At 62.3% G+C, this 18,269-nt stretch overlaps 4 protein-coding genes and 2 non-coding genes across 8 annotated transcripts; 2 read left to right on the forward strand and 4 right to left on the reverse strand.

The window, feature by feature from the left end:
* The first annotated feature begins 8 nt into the window (after nucleotides 1-8).
* Nucleotides 9-5,657, forward strand: THAP7 (THAP domain containing 7). Of its 2 annotated transcripts, XR_006165109.1 has the most exons (6): nucleotides 9-83; nucleotides 478-557; nucleotides 1,588-1,743; nucleotides 2,506-2,646; nucleotides 2,761-3,364; nucleotides 5,562-5,657. XR_006165109.1 is itself a non-coding variant. In XM_042790380.1 (5 exons), exons 2-5 carry the CDS (start codon nucleotides 478-480, stop codon nucleotides 3,299-3,301), a joined length of 918 nt encoding a protein of 305 aa, XP_042646314.1. In that variant the 5' UTR covers nucleotides 9-83; the 3' UTR covers nucleotides 3,302-3,750. The 2 variants fall into 2 exon arrangements, 1 of the variants encoding a protein (XP_042646314.1); XM_042790380.1 differs by lacking the exon at nucleotides 5,562-5,657 and having other exon boundaries at nucleotides 2,761-3,750.
* Nucleotides 3,933-12,607, reverse strand: LOC116962542 (very long-chain acyl-CoA synthetase-like). 2 transcript variants are annotated; one of them, XM_042790377.1, is made up of 10 exons: nucleotides 11,951-12,606; nucleotides 9,037-9,246; nucleotides 8,423-8,581; nucleotides 7,404-7,528; nucleotides 7,115-7,309; nucleotides 6,306-6,396; nucleotides 5,860-6,058; nucleotides 5,669-5,766; nucleotides 4,643-4,773; nucleotides 3,933-4,338 (listed from the first exon to the last, which is right to left on the reverse strand). In XM_042790377.1, exons 1-10 carry the CDS (start codon nucleotides 12,447-12,449, stop codon nucleotides 4,162-4,164), a joined length of 1,884 nt encoding a protein of 627 aa, XP_042646311.1. In that variant the 5' UTR covers nucleotides 12,450-12,606; the 3' UTR covers nucleotides 3,933-4,161. The 2 variants fall into 2 exon arrangements, with proteins under 2 accessions (XP_042646311.1, XP_042646312.1); XM_042790378.1 differs by lacking the exon at nucleotides 4,643-4,773 and having other exon boundaries at nucleotides 4,178-4,338; nucleotides 11,951-12,607.
* Nucleotides 12,608-14,697: 2,090 nt separating this feature from the next.
* TRNAQ-UUG lies at nucleotides 14,698-14,769 on the reverse strand. The gene has a single exon. It is a non-coding gene; the product is annotated as a tRNA-Gln (tRNA).
* A 169-nt stretch (nucleotides 14,770-14,938) lies between these two features.
* TRNAK-UUU lies at nucleotides 14,939-15,011 on the reverse strand. The gene has a single exon. It is a non-coding gene; the product is annotated as a tRNA-Lys (tRNA).
* Nucleotides 15,012-15,681: 670 nt separating this feature from the next.
* On the forward strand, nucleotides 15,682-16,496 carry LOC116959712 (histone H2A-IV-like). Its single transcript, XM_032985113.2, has one exon. The coding sequence runs from the start codon at nucleotides 15,721-15,723 to the stop codon at nucleotides 16,108-16,110; it is 390 nt and encodes a 129-aa protein (XP_032841004.1). The 5' UTR covers nucleotides 15,682-15,720; the 3' UTR covers nucleotides 16,111-16,496.
* Nucleotides 16,497-16,840: 344 nt separating this feature from the next.
* LOC116959713 (histone H2B 5) lies at nucleotides 16,841-18,154 on the reverse strand. The gene has a single exon (XM_032985114.2). It carries the CDS (start codon nucleotides 18,124-18,126, stop codon nucleotides 17,746-17,748), a length of 381 nt encoding a protein of 126 aa, XP_032841005.1. The 5' UTR covers nucleotides 18,127-18,154; the 3' UTR covers nucleotides 16,841-17,745.
* Nucleotides 18,155-18,269: the final 115 nt, after the last annotated feature.

Consider the following 18,269-nt stretch of genomic DNA (forward strand, 5'->3'; position numbering starts at 1 on the left):
GGCGCTCTCGCGAGGTGTGGGAGTCTCGCGGGTTCTCGCGAGAGCGGCGGCGGCGGCGGCGGCGGCGGGATGGGAGCGCCGAGGTGAGGCCGCGCCCGGGAACCGGCCCCGGGACCGGGGGGGGGGGGGTGTCCGCCCCTTCCGGCCCCCCCCCCCCCACCTTGACAACCGCGGCCCTTAGCAACGGCCCCCGGGGTGCTTTGCGTCCTCGTGACGTCATCCCCCGCCTCCCCCCCCCCCCCCCCCAGTGACTCCATCACCTGGGGCAGCCTGTGGGCCCCGGGACCGGGGGGGGGGACGGGGGGGTCCGGGGGGGGGGGACGGGGGGGTCGGAGTTGGTTGGGGGGGTGGGGGGGAGGGAGGTGGCTTAAGAGTTGGCTGTTCGCGTGGGACGCGGGGGGAGCAGCTGCAGTTTTTGGGGGGGTTCCTGTGGGAGAACCTACTCACCCCCTCTTTTTCCTGCTTCCCCCCCCCCAGATGCCCCGTCACTGCTCTGCTGCCGGCTGCTGCACCCGCGACACGCGGGAGACCCGTGACCGAGGCATCTCCTTCCACCGGTGGGTGCCCCCGCAACCCCCTTGGGGGACACCCCCCACCCCTTGGCCTCAGCCTTGCAGCCCCCCCCCCCCCCCCCCCCGAGCGGTCGGACCGAGGGGTCTCTCCCTGTTTTCTAACTCGTGATGAGGTTTTTGGGGTGGTGTTCCCCCTCTTTCATGCTTCATTTGCCCCTCCCCTGCTTCTAGTGGGGGGCTGTCCCAGGTGCGTGTTCCCCCCCCCCCCATTTAGCAATGGGCCATCCCAGGTGCGTGTTCCCCCCCCCCCATTTAGCAATGGGCCATCCCAGGTGTGTGTTGTTCCCCCCCCATTTAGCAATGGGCCATCCCAGGTGCGTGTTCCCCCCCCCATTTAGCAATGGGCCATCCCAGGTGCGTGTTCCCCCCCCCCCCCATTTAGCAATGGGCCATCCCAGGTGCGTCTTCCCCCCCCCCATTTAGCAATGGGCCATCCCAGGTGCGTGTTCCCCCCCCCATTTAGCAATGGGCCATCCCAGGTGCGTGTTCCCCCCCCCATTTAGCAATGGGCCATCCCAGGTGCGTGTTCCCCCCCCCATTTAGCAATGGGCCATCCCAGGTGCGTGTTCCCCCCCCCATTTAGCAATGGGCCATCCCAGGTGCGTGTTCCCCCCCCCCATTTAGCAATGGGCCATCCCAGGTGCGTGTTCCCCCCCCATTTAGCAATGAACTGTCCCAGGTGTGTGTTCCCCCCACCCCACCCCCCCACAATTTAGCAGTGAGCTGTCCCAGGTGTGTTCCCCCCCACCCTTAGCAATGGTTTGGCCAAGGTGTGGTTCCCCCTCACCCCCCCTGCTCCCCATTTCAGGAGTGGTTTAGCCCCATCCCCTTTAACTGGGCCTCCCTGGACTCTTCCATTTGCAGCTTCGGGGGGGGGTGGAGGGATACACCCCTCCAACTTTGCAGAAAATGGGCTGGTGGGGAGTGGATTTTTGAGACCGTCACCTGGCAGCTGATTTGTTTGTGTCCATCCCCCATCTGTGTGTGTGTGTGTGTCCCCGCGTCTGTCCCCAAGGCTGCCCAAGAAGGACAACCCGCGGCGGGCACTGTGGCTGGAGAACAGCCAGCGGCGGAACGCGAGCGGGGAGGGCCGCTGGGACCCGGCCTCCAAGTACATCTACTTCTGCTCCCAGCACTTTGAGAAGAGCTGCTTCGAGATAGTCGGCTTCAGGTACCTAATGAGGCTAACGAGGTGCTTAATGAAGTGTGTGTCCCCCACTTCCCCTGCAGAGAATGGGTTGGCCTAATTAACACCGTCACCCCCCCCCCCATTTGATTTAAAATGGACTGCTCCGGACTGGGGCTTCCTGGGGTCCGTCCCTCCCCGCTGTGAGTGGAAATGGTTTGCTCTGACTGCGCCCCCCCCAGCCTCAATTTCCCAGCTGGGGATCCTCCCCCCCCCAGTGCTGCTGGGGAGTCCCTGGAGCACCCTGAAGCACCCACAACCAAGGTTTTTTGGGGGGGAAACCCTCCCCCCAGCGCTTATTCAGGGCCCATAAACCTTCCCTAGAGCTTTGGGGCACCCCAGGGACCCCCCCCTCCCCGAGGTATTGGGAGCACTCCAGGGACATGGGGGTTATGGAGCACCCCAAGGGCTTTTGGAAGACACATACATACCACCCCCCCACCTCCTGTTTTCTCTCAGGGCTTTAGGGCACCCAAGAGACCTTGCAGGCTGTGCATCCCCCTAGGGACCCCCCCCAAAGGCATTTTGGGGACCCCCTCCAAGGCTTTTCAGGTTCCCCAGTCCTCTTTAGAGCTTGGGGGGCACCCCAGGGCTTTTGGGGACAGAGCACCCCAAGGACACTGAGAGCCATGGGGCACCCTAGGGATGCCCCCCCCCCCAGGCCTTTGGGACCCCCCCCAAATGCTGTGTGCCACCCACTGACACCGCCCCCCCCCCCCCCTTTCTCCCCACTCTGGCCCCCCACAGCGGCTACCACCGTCTCAAGGAAGGGGCCGTGCCCACTGTCTTCGAGTCGGCCCCCCCCAAACCCCCCCGGACCACCAAGCTGAAGCCCCCCACGCCCGAGGGAGACACCCCAAAGCCCCCTCGGGCCACCAGGAGGTGGAGGTGAGTCCCAGGGGGTGGGGGGGCAGATTCGGGGCGGGGGGGGGGGGGAGGCGATACAGGATGCTGCTGGGTCGTCCCCACGCCCCAATTTAATCTCTTCTTTTCCCTGTGCAGGCAGGACCCCGCTCCTTCCCCACCGGACCCCCCCTTCACCGCCGACGTCTCCTGCTTCCCCCGGGAGAGCGAAGACCCCGGCGCCCCCCCCGCCGGTGACCATGGGGGTGTCCCAGCCCTTCCCGGCCCCTCAGGTGCCCGCGGTCCCCTCCCGGACAGCCTTTTGGTGGCCACAGGGGACGAGGAAGCCACGGCTACCCCGGCTCTCCCTGAGGGTGACCCCCCGGCGCCCCCCCGCCCCGTTTCCCCCTCCCTTTACATGCTGCGGCTGCCGCCGCCGGCGGGGGCGTACATCCAGAGCGAGCACAGCTACCAGGTGGGCAGCGCCCTGCTCTGGAAGCGCCGCGCCGAGGCGGCCCTCGACGCCCTCGACAAAGCCCAGCGGCAGCTCCAGGCCTGCAAACGGCGGGAGCAACGGCTCCGGCTCCGCGTGGGCGAGCTGCAGCGGGAGCGCCGCGTCCCCCCCGAGGCTCGCCGACCCCCCAAGGAGCCCCCGCCGCGCGTGGTGGAGCTGCAGCTGCTGGGTGACGGCGGCGAGTGAAGGGCTTCCCGGCGGACGCCTGGCTCCTCTCCTCCTCTCCCCCGCCCCGGTGCCGCTGGGAAGGTTTGTAAATAAAGATTTCACCTTTTCTATGAAAAACCAAAAGGGACGGCTCGCACCCGGGAGGAGGAGGAGGAGGAGCCAGGAGAGCAGCCCCAAGCTGGTTTTTGCTCGCTGATCTGGCAGAAAACAACCGCGGGGTGAAACGAGCTCCTTTTTGTGTTGGTTAAACCGGCTCAGCGGGCGCTGGGGGGGGGGGCGGGAAGAAGCCGGTGCTGTCGGGGGGGGGTTCGGGGTGCATCTTTGGGCCTGACATGTACGGGGGAGCCCAGACTGCCTTCCCGAGCTGGCTTAGGTCCCTGCTGGCCAGAAAACTGGATCAGGGAGAAATAAATCGGCTTTCTTCCAGATCGGTGAGCTAAAGTGGCTCAGCGAGCCCTGGCTGGGAATATGAGAGTGTTTTGGGGCTTAATACCTCCCCAGGGCGAGCAAGAGGCCAGGGCTGAGCAAATATTCACTTCCCAGCAGCAGGGAGGATTTTGGGCACCGTCTCTCCCCTCCAGAAGGGAAAACAAGTGGGTGGGTCCCCAGAAAATAGCCGTCAACAGCCCAGCGCTCGCCCGGACCCAAATAATTGGAATTAAGCCTTTAATTTCCACAGCCGGCATGGCACGGGGGTGTCGGGATGGGATAGCGAGCACTCAGACCAGCCCGTCACCCTCATCGTGCTCCAACACCACGAGGAACTCCCTGAAGGAAGCAAAAAAATGCCTGACGGGCCCCGAATTGGCCTTGCTAGTTGCCCCTAGGCAATTACAGCCCCAGGCCGTCAGGGAGACCCCGGCGTGGTGCAGCTCCTTCTACAGGTTGAGCTTCATGTCCAGGATGGCAGCGTAGGTGTCGGGGTTCAGGGGCACGTACGATTTCTTCTTGTCGTCCCGTAGGAAGAGGGGGTCTTTGATGATGTTGGGGTCAAAGCCTTCTTTGACGAGGTTGCCTTTGCACTGCTTGAAGGTCCCCGTGATCTCCAGAGCGTCCTGCGGAGGTGGATGGTGTCAGAAATGGGGGGGGGGGGGATGGACAGTGCCGCCAGAAATGGGGTCCCCCCGGTGCGGGGGACCAAGGGGGGGGGATGCAGGTGCCGTCGTTGGAAACGGTGACCCCGGGGCACCGCTGGAGGCGGGGGGGGACCTGCGTGGTGTCGTCGGCACGGGGTGCCCACCGCTGTCCTGGGGGAGGAGGGACCCCGCTGCCATCCCCCCGATGCTGGGGTGACCGACAAAATCCCCGCCCCCCCGCTCCCCCCCCCCGGGCCACCCCGCCGGAGCCGGGCCCGCTGACCTGGATGCGCACGAAGCGGGGGGCGGCGTAGCTGGGCAGCGTGTCCCCGGTGAAGGCGTAGAGGCTCTCGCCCTCGAAGCTCGCCCCGGGCTTCAGGCGGATGGCTGCCATGCCGCACCGCCCCTCGCACCCTGCCAACGGCGACGGGGGGTTGTTTCAGGCAAAGCGGGCTCGTCCCCGCTGGCCACTCGGACCGTTTCGGCGACCTGTTGCGTGCCCAGAGCGGTGCTGGACACTTGGACACTTTATTTTCTCGGAGGCCGCTGGGACCAAGACGCAGGCACGTCATGTGCCCAGAACAGTGCTGGGTGCTCGTTTGGGGTGAGGGTTTCCCCTTTCTGGCCTCCTTTGCGGCCGCTTGGACCATTGCGGCGACACACCGTGTGCCTGAAACAGCAACTGACACTTTGGGCAACTTGAGTTTCACTCTTCCTGGTGGCCACCTGGGCCGTCGTGGAGACACCAGTTGCCCGGAACACCACCAGATGACTCCTTTGGGCAACCGAGTCCCGTTTTATTTTTCTTGGTGGCTACTTGGGCCGTTGCAGGGGTACGTTGCGTGCCCAAAGCAAGGCCGGACACTTGGTTAGGGCAGCCGAGTTCCCCTTTAACCTTTTTGATGGCCCCTCAGACCTTTACTGGCACCCACTGTGCCAAAGCCATGCTGGAAACTTAATTTGGGTAAGTCCTGTGTTGACCTGGGTGGTCCGTTACGCGGACACGTTGCTTGCCCCAAGCAACACTAGATGCCTTGGGGTGACCCAGCCCTGTTTCAGTCATCTTGGTGGCTGTTTGGACCGTTGTGGCAGTAAGCACGAGCCCCAAAAATACCAGACTCTCTGTTTTGTGACAGTGACTCCTGAAGTGGTCAGGCAGTTGGACTGGATGATCACTGTAGGTCCTTTCCATTCTACTCTAGGCTTCTCGGTGGCCACTCGGACCATGTGGGGACACATCACCTGGCTGAAGCATCACCGGCTTTTTATTTGGGCCCGACTCGCCCCCCCCGCACCAGCCAGTACTCACCTGGCACGGCCACTCCGTAGACATTGACCTCCTGGATGAAGTTAACCGTGGCAAGAGTGGCTTCCACCTCCGTCGTGGCCACATTCTCGCCTTTCCAACTAGGGAAGAGGAAGGATGAAGCTGTGAGGGGGCGTTCGGGCTGGCCGGGGACCCTGCCCGCCCAGGTGGGGGGCTGAGAGCATCGGAGTTACCGGAAAGTGTCTCCCACGCGGTCCTGGAAGTAGACGAATCTTTCGTGGTCGATCATGAGGAGGTCACCGCTGTTGAAGAAGGTGTCGCCTTTGACCAGGACATCCCTCAAGACCTTCTTCTCTGTCTTCTGGGAATCGCCCGCGTAGCCGTCGAAAGGGGTGTTCTGGGTGATTTTGATGACCAGCAGCCCCGTCTCACCTTCGGGGAGGGAAAGGAGGGGGGGGGGGGGGGCCAGACAGCAACCGCCTCAGCACTGGGGAACGTCACCTCCATGTCCCACCGGTTGCTTGGGGATGATGTTCTTGTTTCTTTGAGGAGTTTCTGGTGGATTCCAGCCACCAAGACGGTGGTGATAAGGACCAAGAGGTGGCTTTGATGCCTCTCAACCCCCTGTCTGCCCCTCTTCCCTCCCAAAAAAGCCCTCGGAAGGCTCATCTCTCCTTACCGGGGCGGACTCGTATGCAGAGACCTCGCTCGTCACGTACAGGTTCATCCTCCTCCACGTTATACTTGATCAGCTCAAAGGGAGCAAACCTCTGGGGGGGCAGAAGAGGGGCAAAAAGAGAAAGTGGTGGGTGGAAGATAAACACGGGATTAAAAAGAGTGAGACGACTTTCCCCTCTAGTGCCAGCTCCAACCTTGTGTTATTTGTTCATCACAACCCACAGAAACACGCCCCACCCACCCACGCCCCAAATCCCAACACCCTGGGCAGCCACTTGGTTTCTGTTGGAGCTAACGGCCCTTGGCATTGCAGTAAGATTTAATCCTAAGAGATTCAACCATTGCCCGAGCTCCCTGTGGTATCTTTCAAATCAAAGACCTGTGGGAGAATTCAGAGCGGGGAAAGAGGTGGAGAACACCCGATTTTTGCAACTTTTGCTCAACGCGTGGGTGGCTGGGGACTGAGAAGTGACACCTGAGGGGCCCTTCTCGGGGCTACAGCGATGTCCAGGTCACCGTGGGCACTCCAAAACTAGACTTCGAGTCCGTGCTGTTGAGTCAACACTGGCCGACCAAGTGGAGGGAGCTCCTTTTGGATGTGACGAGGGGATCTTGGAGATCCTGCTTTTGTATCAGCCCAACCCACTGGCCAGTGTTGGCTTCCCCAGGGAGGGCACCATTTGCTCCACCACAGAGAGGGTGTCCAGGAGACCCCGGCTCTTGCCATCAACCCAACTTGAGGCGCATTATTGGCCTCCCCAAGGCAGTGAGCGTTTGCTCCCCCCGCCACCGTCCTCACCGGCGGCTCACCTTGAGGAACATGTTGGCTCTGCCCACGGCCCCGATCTTCCCGGTGTAGTTGATGAAGCCGGCGTTGCCCTCGGTTGCCCCATAAAACTCCCAGATGGAGACAGGCCCAAAGCGCTGAAGAAACTCCCTCCACACCTTTTCCCGCAGGCCATTGCCCAACGCCAAGCGCACCCCATGCTCCCGGTCGTCGGCACGCTGTGGGGTGACAAAGGGAGGGACCATCTCAGGGTGTGCCCCACCGCAGCATCTTCCCCCCCAGGGGTGGATTTCAGGCTGGTGGGGACCTTACCTTGGGTGTGTTGCAGAGGTAGCGCATGAGCTCACCCACGTACTGGATGACGGAGACGTTGTAGCGGCGGCAGTCGTCCCAGAATTGGGAGGCAGAGAACTTGGCCCGTAGGACGCAGGTGGCTCCTGGGGGGACACGGCAGGGTGATGGTTACCCCTCCCATTTCACTCTTTTTTTCCCATCCACCCACCCACCCATCCGCCCACCCATCCATCCCTCCCTCCATCCGCCCATCCACCCACCCATCCCTCCATCCACCCACCCACCCACCCGCCCGCCCATCCACCCGCCCGCCCATCCACCCGCCCGCCCACCCACCCATCCGTCCACCCACCCATCCCTCCATCCATCCACCCACCCACCCATCCACCCACCCATCCACCCATCCACCCATCCCTCCATCCACCCATTCCTCCACCCACCCACCCACCCATCCCTCCATCCACCCACCCACCCATCCATCCACCCACCCACCCACCCATCCCTCCATCCACCCATCCATCCATCCCTCCATCCACCCACCCATCCCTCCATCCACCCACCCACCCACCCATCCATCCACCCATCCATCCCTCCATCCATCCACCCACCCACCCATCCACCCACCCATCCCTCCATCCACCCATCCATCCATCCCTCCATCCACCCACCCATCCCTCCATCCACCCACCCACCCACCCATCCATCCACCCATCCATCCCTCCATCCATCCACCCACCCATCCATCCACCCACCCACCCACCCACCCACCCATCCCTCCATCCACCCATCCATCCATCCCTCCATCCACCCACCCATCCCTCCATCCACCCACCCACCCACCCATCCATCCACCCATCCATCCCTCCATCCATCCACCCACCCACCCATCCACCCACCCACCCATCCCTCCATCCATCCATCCACCCACCCATCCCTCCATCCACCCACCCACCCATCCCTCCATCCACCCATTCCTCCACCCACCCACCCCCAACCCCTCTCTCTGCCCGTCCCACGTGGGCCATGAGCTTACGTACCGACCTCGAAGCACCCTCCCACCCCGACGAGCAGCCCGGCTGAGTGGTAGAGCGGCAGCGTCGTGTAGATGACATCGTCAGGCCGCAGACCGCAGAGCCGGGCCAGGTTGGCCACCATCATCAGCTTCATCTCTGTGACCACCGCTGCCTTGGGCAGCCCTGGGGGGTGGGAGCAGCTGCTAGGAAACGTCCCCCTTGGACCTTCCCGCGTGGGATGGGGGGCAAACCCCTTCCCCCGGCACGGCGGGTCGCCACCCCTCGAGCTCTCCAGACCTTGCTGGGAGGAGCCATGAGCATCCTCATCCAGATGCGCCCGGGTTGGCTGGGGCGGGACGTGGTTGGGGGTCAGAGCGGGATGAGGGAGGTCCCGTTTCCCACCCTGTCCCACGGCAAGGACGGACCCACGTGCCCGGTGGGTTCTCCATCGGGGGAGGTGGCCAACCCTCGCGTGGACAGAGCCGGGAGGAGCCGGTCAGGGCCGGAGGAAGGGCTCCGCAGGACCCCTCCGACATCGCCTGCCCCACCTCGCCCACACAACCCGCCTTCTGCCCCACAGCCCTTCCCCACGGCTGGGCCCTTACTGCCCTGGGGGCGCCCGGCCCCCCCAGCCTCACCGGTGGTGCCGGAGGTGTAGATGTACATGGCCTTGGACTTGGCGGTGACGCCGGCGCGGTGGCGGGCGGGCGGGGGCTCATCGGGGGCCACCTCGATGGCGGGCAGCAGGGCCTCGATGCCCGGCGTCGGGGACCCGGAGCTCAGGTAGAACACGCGGGTGCCGTCGCGCTGCAGGGCCGGCAGCACCTCCTCCACGGCGGCCTGGAGCTCTGGGGGGACAGAGGGGGCCACGGCCCCCGGGGGGGCCCAGGTGGGTCAACAGTCAGAGGGGAACCCAAAAGGTCGGGGATGGGCACCCCACGTACCCCCAAAGGGGCACCCCAATGAGCTGGGCACCCCCGGGCATCACGGGTGGGTGCCCCAGTGCGCCCCCAAAGGGGCCCCAGTGCACCCCCAAAGGGGCCCTCAGTGAACCCCCAAAGGGGCCCCCAGTGCACCCCCAAAGGGGCCCCAGTGCACCCCCAAAGGGGCCCCCAATCAGCCGGGCACCCCCGGGCATCCCAGGTGAGTGCCCCAGAGATCCCAAAGGGGCCCCAGTGCGCCCCAAAAGGGGCCCCTAGTGCACCCCCAAAGGGGCCCCCAGTGCACCCCCAAAGGGGCCCCAGTGCACCCCCAAAGGGGCCCCCAGTGCACCCCCAAAGGGGCCCCCAGTGCGCCCCCAAAGGGGCCCCCAATCAGCTGGGCACCCCCGGGCATCACGGGTGGGTGCCCCGAGGACCCGAGTGGGTCCAGCCTCCTCCCACCCTGTTTTTTTTCTTTTTTTCTCTCCCCTCCCCAAAAAAAAAAAAAAAAAAAAGACCTTTAACCCGGGAAGGGGCTGGTGATGATTAACCCGTGGCCTCCGCACGGCCAGCGCACCCCGACACGCTCACCGCGGCGTTGTTGGGGTTTTGCACACGCGTGTGCAAAGGGCTGCACAAAGCAGCCGTGAGCACGCCGGAGCCCCGACGTGAACCACCTCTCGTACGCTCAGGGCAAACAGCCTCGCGCCCACGCGTGTGCTACAGAGGCGTGCAAGAGCGTGTGTGGGCGCTGACACGCGTGCACAGACACACCTGCAAATACACACATAGCCAACACACATGGAAATGCATGTATGCCCAGCGACACGCGTGCGGACACATGCACAGGCACTGACATGCGTGCAGACATACACACAGACACTGACATGTATGTAGACACATGCAGACACTGACACTTGTGGAAATCCATGTACAGGCACTGACATGCGTGCAGACACATGCACAGGCACTGACACACATGCAGACACATGCACAGACACTGACACGCATGCAGACACATGTATAGACACTGACACGCATGCAGACACATGCACAGGTACTGACACCCGTGCAGACACATGCACAGGCACAGACACGCATGCAGACACATGCACAGACACTGACACGCATGCAGACACATGCACAGGTACTGACACCCATGCAGACACATGCACAGGCACAGACATGCGTGTAGACACATGCACAGGCACAGACACGCGTGCAGACACATGCACAGGCACAGACACGCGTGCAGACACATGTATAGACACTGACACACCTGAAGACACACATACAGACACTGACACCCGTGCAGACACATGCACAGACACTGACATGCGTGCAGACACATGCACAGACACTGACACGCATGCAGACACATGTATAGACACTGACATGCGTGCAGACACATGCACAGGCACTGACACGCATACAGACACATGTATAGACACTGACACGCGTGCAGACACACATACAGACACTGACATGCGTGCAGACACATGCACAGGCACTGACACACATGCAGACACATGCACAGGCACCGACACACGTGCAGACACATGCACAGGCACTGACACGCATGCAGACACATGCACAGGCACTGACACGCGTGCAGACACATGCACAGACACTGACACACGTGCAGACACATGTATAGACACCAACACACCTGCAGACACACATACAGACACTGACATGCGTGCAGACACATGCACAGGCACTGACACGCATGCAGACACATGCACAGGCACCGACACACGTGCAGACACATGCACAGGCACTGACACCCGTGCAGACACATGCACAGGCACCGACACGCGTGCAGACACATGTATAGACACTGACACGCATGCAGACACATGCACAGGTACTGACACCCGTGCAGACACATGCACAGGCACAGACACGCGTGCAGACACATGCACAGGCACTGACACCCGTGCAGACACATGCACAGGCACTGACACCCGTGCAGACACATGCACAGGCACCGACACGCGTGCAGACACATGTATAGACACCAACACACCTGCAGACACACATACAGACACTGACATGCGTGCAGACACATGCACAGGCACCGACACACCTGCAGACACATGCACAGGCACTGACACCCGTGCAGACACATGCACAGGCACGGACACACGTGCAGACACATGCATAGACACCAACACACCTGCAGACACACATACAGACACTGACATGCGTGCAGACACATGCACAGGCACAGACACGCGTGCAGACACATGCACAGGCACGGACACACGTGCAGACACATGCACAGGCACTGACACCCGTGCAGACACATGCACAGACACTGACACGCGTGCAGACACATGCACAGGCACCGACACGCGTGCAGACACATGCACAGGCACCGACACCTGTGCCAATCCACGCACAGGCGCCGACACGCGCGGTCACATCTACAGCCACCGGCATACGTGCCGACGCGCACGCAGGAGCATCGACGTGCCCGGACACCGTCCGCGCTCCCCCCCCACCCCGGCCCCCAGCACACGCGTGTGCGCCGCGAGACACAGCCAGCGGCCAGGGGAGCCGGGGAACCAGCCGGGCCCTCCCAGCACCCCAACTCCGCGCCCCCCCCGGCCCGGTGGGAGCCGCTCACCGGGGCTGGCGAGGAGGAGGGAGGCCCCGGCGGCGGCGAGAGCGTGCTGCAGCGCCCGGCCCCGCACGTTGCAGTTGAGACAAGCCATGGGACATCCCAGCTTGGCCAGCGCCAGCCAGGTCCAGACGTAGCTGGGGTCGTTGGGGAGGAAGACGGCGACGGTGCGGCCCGGCTGCAGCCCCAGGCGCCGGGAGAACACGCGGGCGGCCCGGTTGCTCCGGCGGTCCATGTCCTCGTAGGTGTAAACCTCATCCTGGAAGCGGAGCAGGGGCCAGCGGGGCCGGCGGCGAGCGTGGCCCTGGAAGACGTCGAGGAGGGTGACGGCGGGCTGGCGGTTCAACCGCCGCCGGCAGCGCACCGACGACCTCGCCAAGGCGCCGAAGGCCGCCAAGTCGACCCAGAAGAAAGGGAACAGGCGAGCGACCGCCGTCGGCACCGCCAGCAGCAGCAGCACCACCAGCCCGGCCGCTGCCGCCGTGACGACCCCCAGCACCGGCATGGTCACGGGGGGGTGCCGAGCCCCGGCAGCACCCGCTGGGTGCTCCTGGCCAAGGTCCGCCCCAAGCGCACCTTGCCCCGGCTGCTGACGCCCCGCAGGGCTTTGCTGCCTTGGCCAGGATTAGGGTGCTTTGGTTTTTTTTCTTTCTTTCTTTTTTTTTTTTTTTTTTTTTCCCTACCTTTCCCTGCAGCAGGAGCCCTGCCCCGGGGTGTGTTGCGGCACGGTGGAGGCGGCTGCTGCTCATTAACTCCCCGGCCGCCTGCCCGCCCCTCCTGCCCCTGCCCCTCCGGCTGTCCCTCCAGCCGGCCGGCTGTCCGTCCGTCCTGCTGCCATTCGGATCCTTCTGACCGCCCGCCGATGCCGGACGGTTGCCACCCCGCCGGGCTTCGCTGGCCCCCCCGTCGCCTGCCTGCACCCGCCGAGCTGATCAGTACGGAAACATGAGCTGGCCGTCTGGCTGTGTCCAGCTGTCTGTCCATCCTTCCACCTACTCACCCTGCCTCTACCCACTCATCTGCCTACCTCATCTATCTACCATAGCTATACATCCATCCACCCAGCCGTCCGTCCGTCTGTCCGTCCACCCACCCCTCCCTCCCCTTACCCACCCCTGGCTTTGGGTTATGGCTTGGGCTCCACACGGAGGCATCTCCGTGAGCTCTCCCCGGTGCTCAGCGCGCTGCGTGGGGAGCGCAGACACACCTGGGTCCCCCGTGGGGCGGGGGGGGAGGTCCCTGTGCAGCTCCCCCACGTCTCCATCCAACCCCCAACACGTCCACCCAATCCTCAACGTCTCCATCCAGCCCCCAGCACCTCCAACTAACCCCAAATATGTCCAAAATCTCCAGCTGTCCCCAAACATCTCCAGCTGTCCCCAAACATCTCCAGCTGACCCCAAACATCTCCAGCTGACCCCAAACATCTCCAACTCCAAACATCTCCAGCTGACCCCAAACATCTCCAGCATTTTTTCTTTCATTATAAAAACTGGGAAATCAGCCCATCCCATGTTTACTTTATTGGTGCTCCTATGTGGAAGCCCCACCCCAACAAAATTTGCTCCGTGCTCCCCCATTTTCTTGGAAACTGTCCACATCTTCAGCCCCTTCCAAGCAGGACCAGCTCAATGCTGAAGCATTTTGCCCACCCACGCCCCTTCTCCCCCGCCGATGGTCACACAAACAGGCTTTAGTCACTAGGAGAAAAACAGAGTTTGCCACTTAAATCCCTGGCCTGGGCGTGAGCACCTGGAAAGCTGCTTCTTGGCAGGATAATCTTTTTGCTAATTAAAAAAAAAAAAAAAAAAGGAGCAAACACTTGCAGCACAGCCACACCACAGTGTTTCTCACCTTTACCTCCAATTGGCAACCCCAGGGTTCACGGGGCTATAAAATTATCACAAGGATCAAATGTTTTTCTTGGCAGCTGCTGGAAGAAATGCCGGGTGCGCCCTTTGCTCCAGGTTTTGCAATTTTGGGGTCATCAGTTTGTCAGGGTTGACGGCACTGGAGCCAAAGCGCCACCGCGGCGAGGGGGACGTTGGCCCCGGGGTGAGGCGGCGAGGGAGGATGGACCCGCGCCCGGCCGTCCCCACTGCGGGGTCCCACCGTGGGGACACCCCCAGGGGGATTATTTAGGGGGGGGGGGAAGATGGTTCCCTGTCCCCAGCCCAGTGTCCCCCACCCTGCCCCTGTCCCCATATTCACGTCCCTGTGCCCTGCTCCGTGCCACCAGGCTGCAAGGGAGACGGGGCTGGTTGGGGGGTCTTGTCCTGGTCCCCAAGGGCCATCAAGGCTCCGGGCACTGTGTCCCCATCATCCCTGACGGCCCACTGAGGGCCAGCACCAGTGGGGGTGTGGGGCAGGAGAGGGCAGGTCCTGCCGTGGGGACGGTGGGGCTGGGAGGGCCAGCAGGGCTGTGTCCTGGCCTCGCGGCTGGAGGCACAAGAGTAGAGCCACTCTCCGTCCCCCTTGGGGACAGGATGGCATGAGGTCACCTCCCCCCCCAGGTGACACCTGCGGTCCCCAAGGGGGGGGGGGGTGGCAGACACAGGGGGGTCCCTGATGGGGGTGTCACGCGTCGGATGCCCCGCACAGTCCCTGTGGGTGGGTCAAGTTCGGGGCACACCTGGGTGGGGTGACCCCAGTGGTCCCCAAAAGGGGGGGGAGGCGCAGAGCAGGGACCCCCCCCCCCCCCGCGCGGGGGGTGGGCGGGACACGACGCGGGGTGACGGGGACGAAAAGGGAGAAGGTCCCACCGAGATTTGAACTCGGATCGCTGGATTCAGAGTCCAGAGTGCTAACCATTACACCATGGGACCGGCCCCCCGCGCCAGCCCCACCGGGGCCCACACGCCTCCGCCGCAAAAAAAAAAAAAAAAAAAAATCCCCCCAATTCCTAAAAAATCCAAAAAAAAAAGGGAAAAAAAAAAAAAAACAGTCCGGCTCGCAGGGACCGCGCTGGAGCGGACGGGAAAAGGGAACGGTCTTCGCCCGAACAGGGACTTGAACCCTGGACCCTCAGATTAAAAGTCTGATGCTCTGCCGACTGAGCTATCCGGGCTCTGGCACCAGCGCCCCCGCGCCTCCCCAAAGGCGCCGCGCACACAAACCCCCCCCGCCCCGCTGGGGTTTAACGGGGAAAAAAAAGCCAAAAAAGGGGGATTTCTGGGAGGGAGCAGCGTGATTTTATTATTAAAAAAAAAAAAAAAAAGAAGTTTTTAAGGTGAAAAGGGCGGTGGTGGGGCGCGCCGACCGGCAGCCGCGGTGGGCGGAGCTCGGGGCGGAGCTGAGTGGGAACCGCCCCCCCCTTCCCGCGGGCCAATGGGAGACCGGCACGAGCTCCACCCGCCCCTCCCCGAGTCACCCAACGCACTTCAAAAGCCTTTAAAATTGTTGGCGGGAGACGGGGGGGGGGGGAAGCCAGCGACTTGCCCTCAGCCCCACAGCGCACACGTGCTAAGATGCTAAAAAAAAAAAAAAATCCAAAAAAACCAAACCAAAAACTTAAAAAATTAAAAGCTTTACCGCTGAGGGATTGAGCGCCGCCTCCTTTTATAACCCCCGGGCGCCTCATCCCGCTCTCTGATTGGCCACGTCCCGCCCTGGAACAGAGGCGGCTCCAAACCACGGGTTGCTATTGGCCACGAGTCTTTGCTGTCCGGTTGGTGCTCCCGTAGCCAATCACAAAGCGACGTTTCGCTCCCCGGCAGGCTATAAAAGACGCGGCGGCGGCGGCGGCGCCCCGTTTAGGCGAGGCGGGCCGCGGGGCGATGTCGGGTCGCGGGAAGCAGGGGGGAAAGGCCCGCGCGAAGGCCAAGTCGCGCTCTTCCCGCGCGGGCCTCCAGTTCCCCGTGGGCCGCGTCCACCGGCTGCTGCGCAAAGGTAACTACGCCGAACGCGTGGGTGCCGGCGCTCCCGTTTACTTAGCCGCCGTCATGGAGTATTTGACTGCCGAGATCTTAGAGCTCGCGGGTAACGCCGCTCGGGACAACAAGAAAACGCGGATCATCCCCCGGCACCTGCAGCTGGCGGTGCGGAACGACGAGGAGCTCAACAAGCTGCTGGGCGGCGTCACCATCGCGCAGGGCGGGGTCCTGCCCAACATCCAGGCCGTGCTGCTGCCCAAGAAGACCGAGAGCCACAAGGCCAAGGTCAAGTGAGGCGGCGGGAGGAGGGGCGAAAGCCTGCGCGAGGTGTTTCTGAGTCTGGGATTTTATTTTTTATTTTGCTTTTAAATGCAAAGGCTCTTTTCAGAGCCACCCACCGCTTCAGGAAAAGAGCTGGAGGAGCAGGTGTGGGGACTGGGTAGCATTGATGAGAGCGGAAGGATTAATTACAGCTCTTAATCTTCCCACGGTGGGAGCGTCAGGGCTCAACGGTAAAGCAGGGTTGCCCCAAAACGCCCGAGCCTCAAAAGTGGCAGCGGACACCTAGTAATAAAACCACGGGGAACGGAGAGAGGCTCTGCCAACCAAAAATGAGCATTTTCGAGGCAGGTCCCTGGTACAGAAATTCGCAAAACACTAATTTCTGCTAATAAAAACCGCTAAAAGCCATCGTTGCCGGGGTTCTCGCTGATGGAAGTGGCGGGCGCCGCTTATTTATGCAAATGAGGGTTCCACTCCGCGTCCACCCATTGGCTGAGAGCAGCGCGCCCAGCGCCTGCCACCACGCCACAAATGCAGCTCCAGATACCGCTCTCTGATTGGCCCGTTACGGAATTCTCTTAGCCAATAGCCGGGCGCTGTTTACATTCCCCCCTCCTTGTCTTCCGCACGGCGCTGCCGGCAGCCCGGGTGGGCGCCGTGGGAAAAATCTCGCTCCGCGGCGGCTCCAAACAGATGAACCAAAATTGGTAATAATTCCAGAAAAAAACCCCATGGCCCAGAGTTCATCCTTTCAAGGCCTTTTTATTCCCCACCCTGTATCCAGGCGGGGATAGAGGGCGGGACACACTAACTTTGCATGGGATTCCCCCAGCTCACCCCCACGCACACACGGACGAAGAAAACACAGTTCACAAAGCGCAGAAAGACGTCGCGCGGGGAACAAGAACTCACGTGTTTCCTAAGTAACAGGGGTACAAAAGGGGATGGCGGCGTTATTCGCATCCGAACACAGCACTAGTATTAGTTACACGGTAATGAAGTTTTACTTTCAATAACCTCAGGTTTTTCTACAGTCATTACACTTTAATAACAGTCCAGGAAAACCTTATTTCTACTCTTAAAAACATAGCAGCGACAGATCTCACAGCGAGCTCTCCAGCCGTGAAACCCAAGGCAGAGCGCAGCCCACGAACACCCAGCCCCCACCTCCGGGGCGGCGCCGCCACCCACCCGGCACCCACCCCACGCGCGGAGTGGGGACTGCGGCTTCGCTCAGGCGGATCCTACACCCCAGCGCGGACCGGAGGGAAACCCGCGCTGCTAACGCGCTCCACCCCTCTGTGACGTCATCGCCCACCGCGACCAATTGGGGGGGAGGGGGGGGAACGGTTCGAAGGCGAAAGCGGCAGCACGAGCCGCCCGGCGCAGGGCGGGGGGGGGGGGCGAACCCCGTAACGACCGACACGCCTTTTCAGAAAACAGACAAAATTATCTACGTTCGCGACAGGCTTTGAAACGCCAAATCCCTTCCCCGCAACCCTCAAAATGCCAAGTAAACAACAACAAAAAAAAAAAGGGACACCTCAGCAGCAACGTCAGCTCTTTGGTAAGGAAGTGGGTGGCTCTGAAAAGAGCCGTTGGGTTGAGTTGAGCCGAGCCGGTTCCCCGCAGCCGATTCCGGCCGCTTTACTTGGAGCTGGTGTACTTGGTGACGGCTTTGGTGCCCTCGGAGACGGCGTGCTTAGCCAGCTCGCCGGGCAGGAGGAGCCTCACGGCCGTCTGGATCTCCCGCGACGTGATGGTGGAGCGCTTGTTGTAGTGGGCCAGGCGGGACGCCTCCCCCGCGATACGCTCGAAGATGTCGTTGACAAAGGAGTTCATGATGCCCATGGCTTTGGAGGAGATGCCGGTGTCGGGGTGCACTTGCTTCAGCACCTTGTACACGTAGATGGAGTAACTCTCCTTGCGGCTGCGCCGCCGCTTCTTGTCGCCTTTTTTCTGGGTCTTTGTCACCGCCTTCTTGGAGCCCTTTTTGGGGGCGGGTGCTGACTTGGCCGGTTCGGGCATCGCGTCCGCGCTACGGTCGCTACGAGCCAACACCACAGAGTGAAACGGCCCCGCGGACGGCGCCGCTTTTATAGTAGCGTTATGCAAATAAGGGCTTCCAATAACTCGCACGCCCATTGGCTGAAGGCACGGCGCAGCGCTCT

The sequence above is a fragment of the Tyto alba genome, unplaced genomic scaffold (assembly GCF_018691265.1).
Source record: "Tyto alba isolate M040663 unplaced genomic scaffold, T.alba_DEE_v4.0 Super-Scaffold_17, whole genome shotgun sequence".
In the NCBI taxonomy this organism is placed as follows: Eukaryota; Metazoa; Chordata; class Aves; order Strigiformes; family Tytonidae; genus Tyto; species Tyto alba.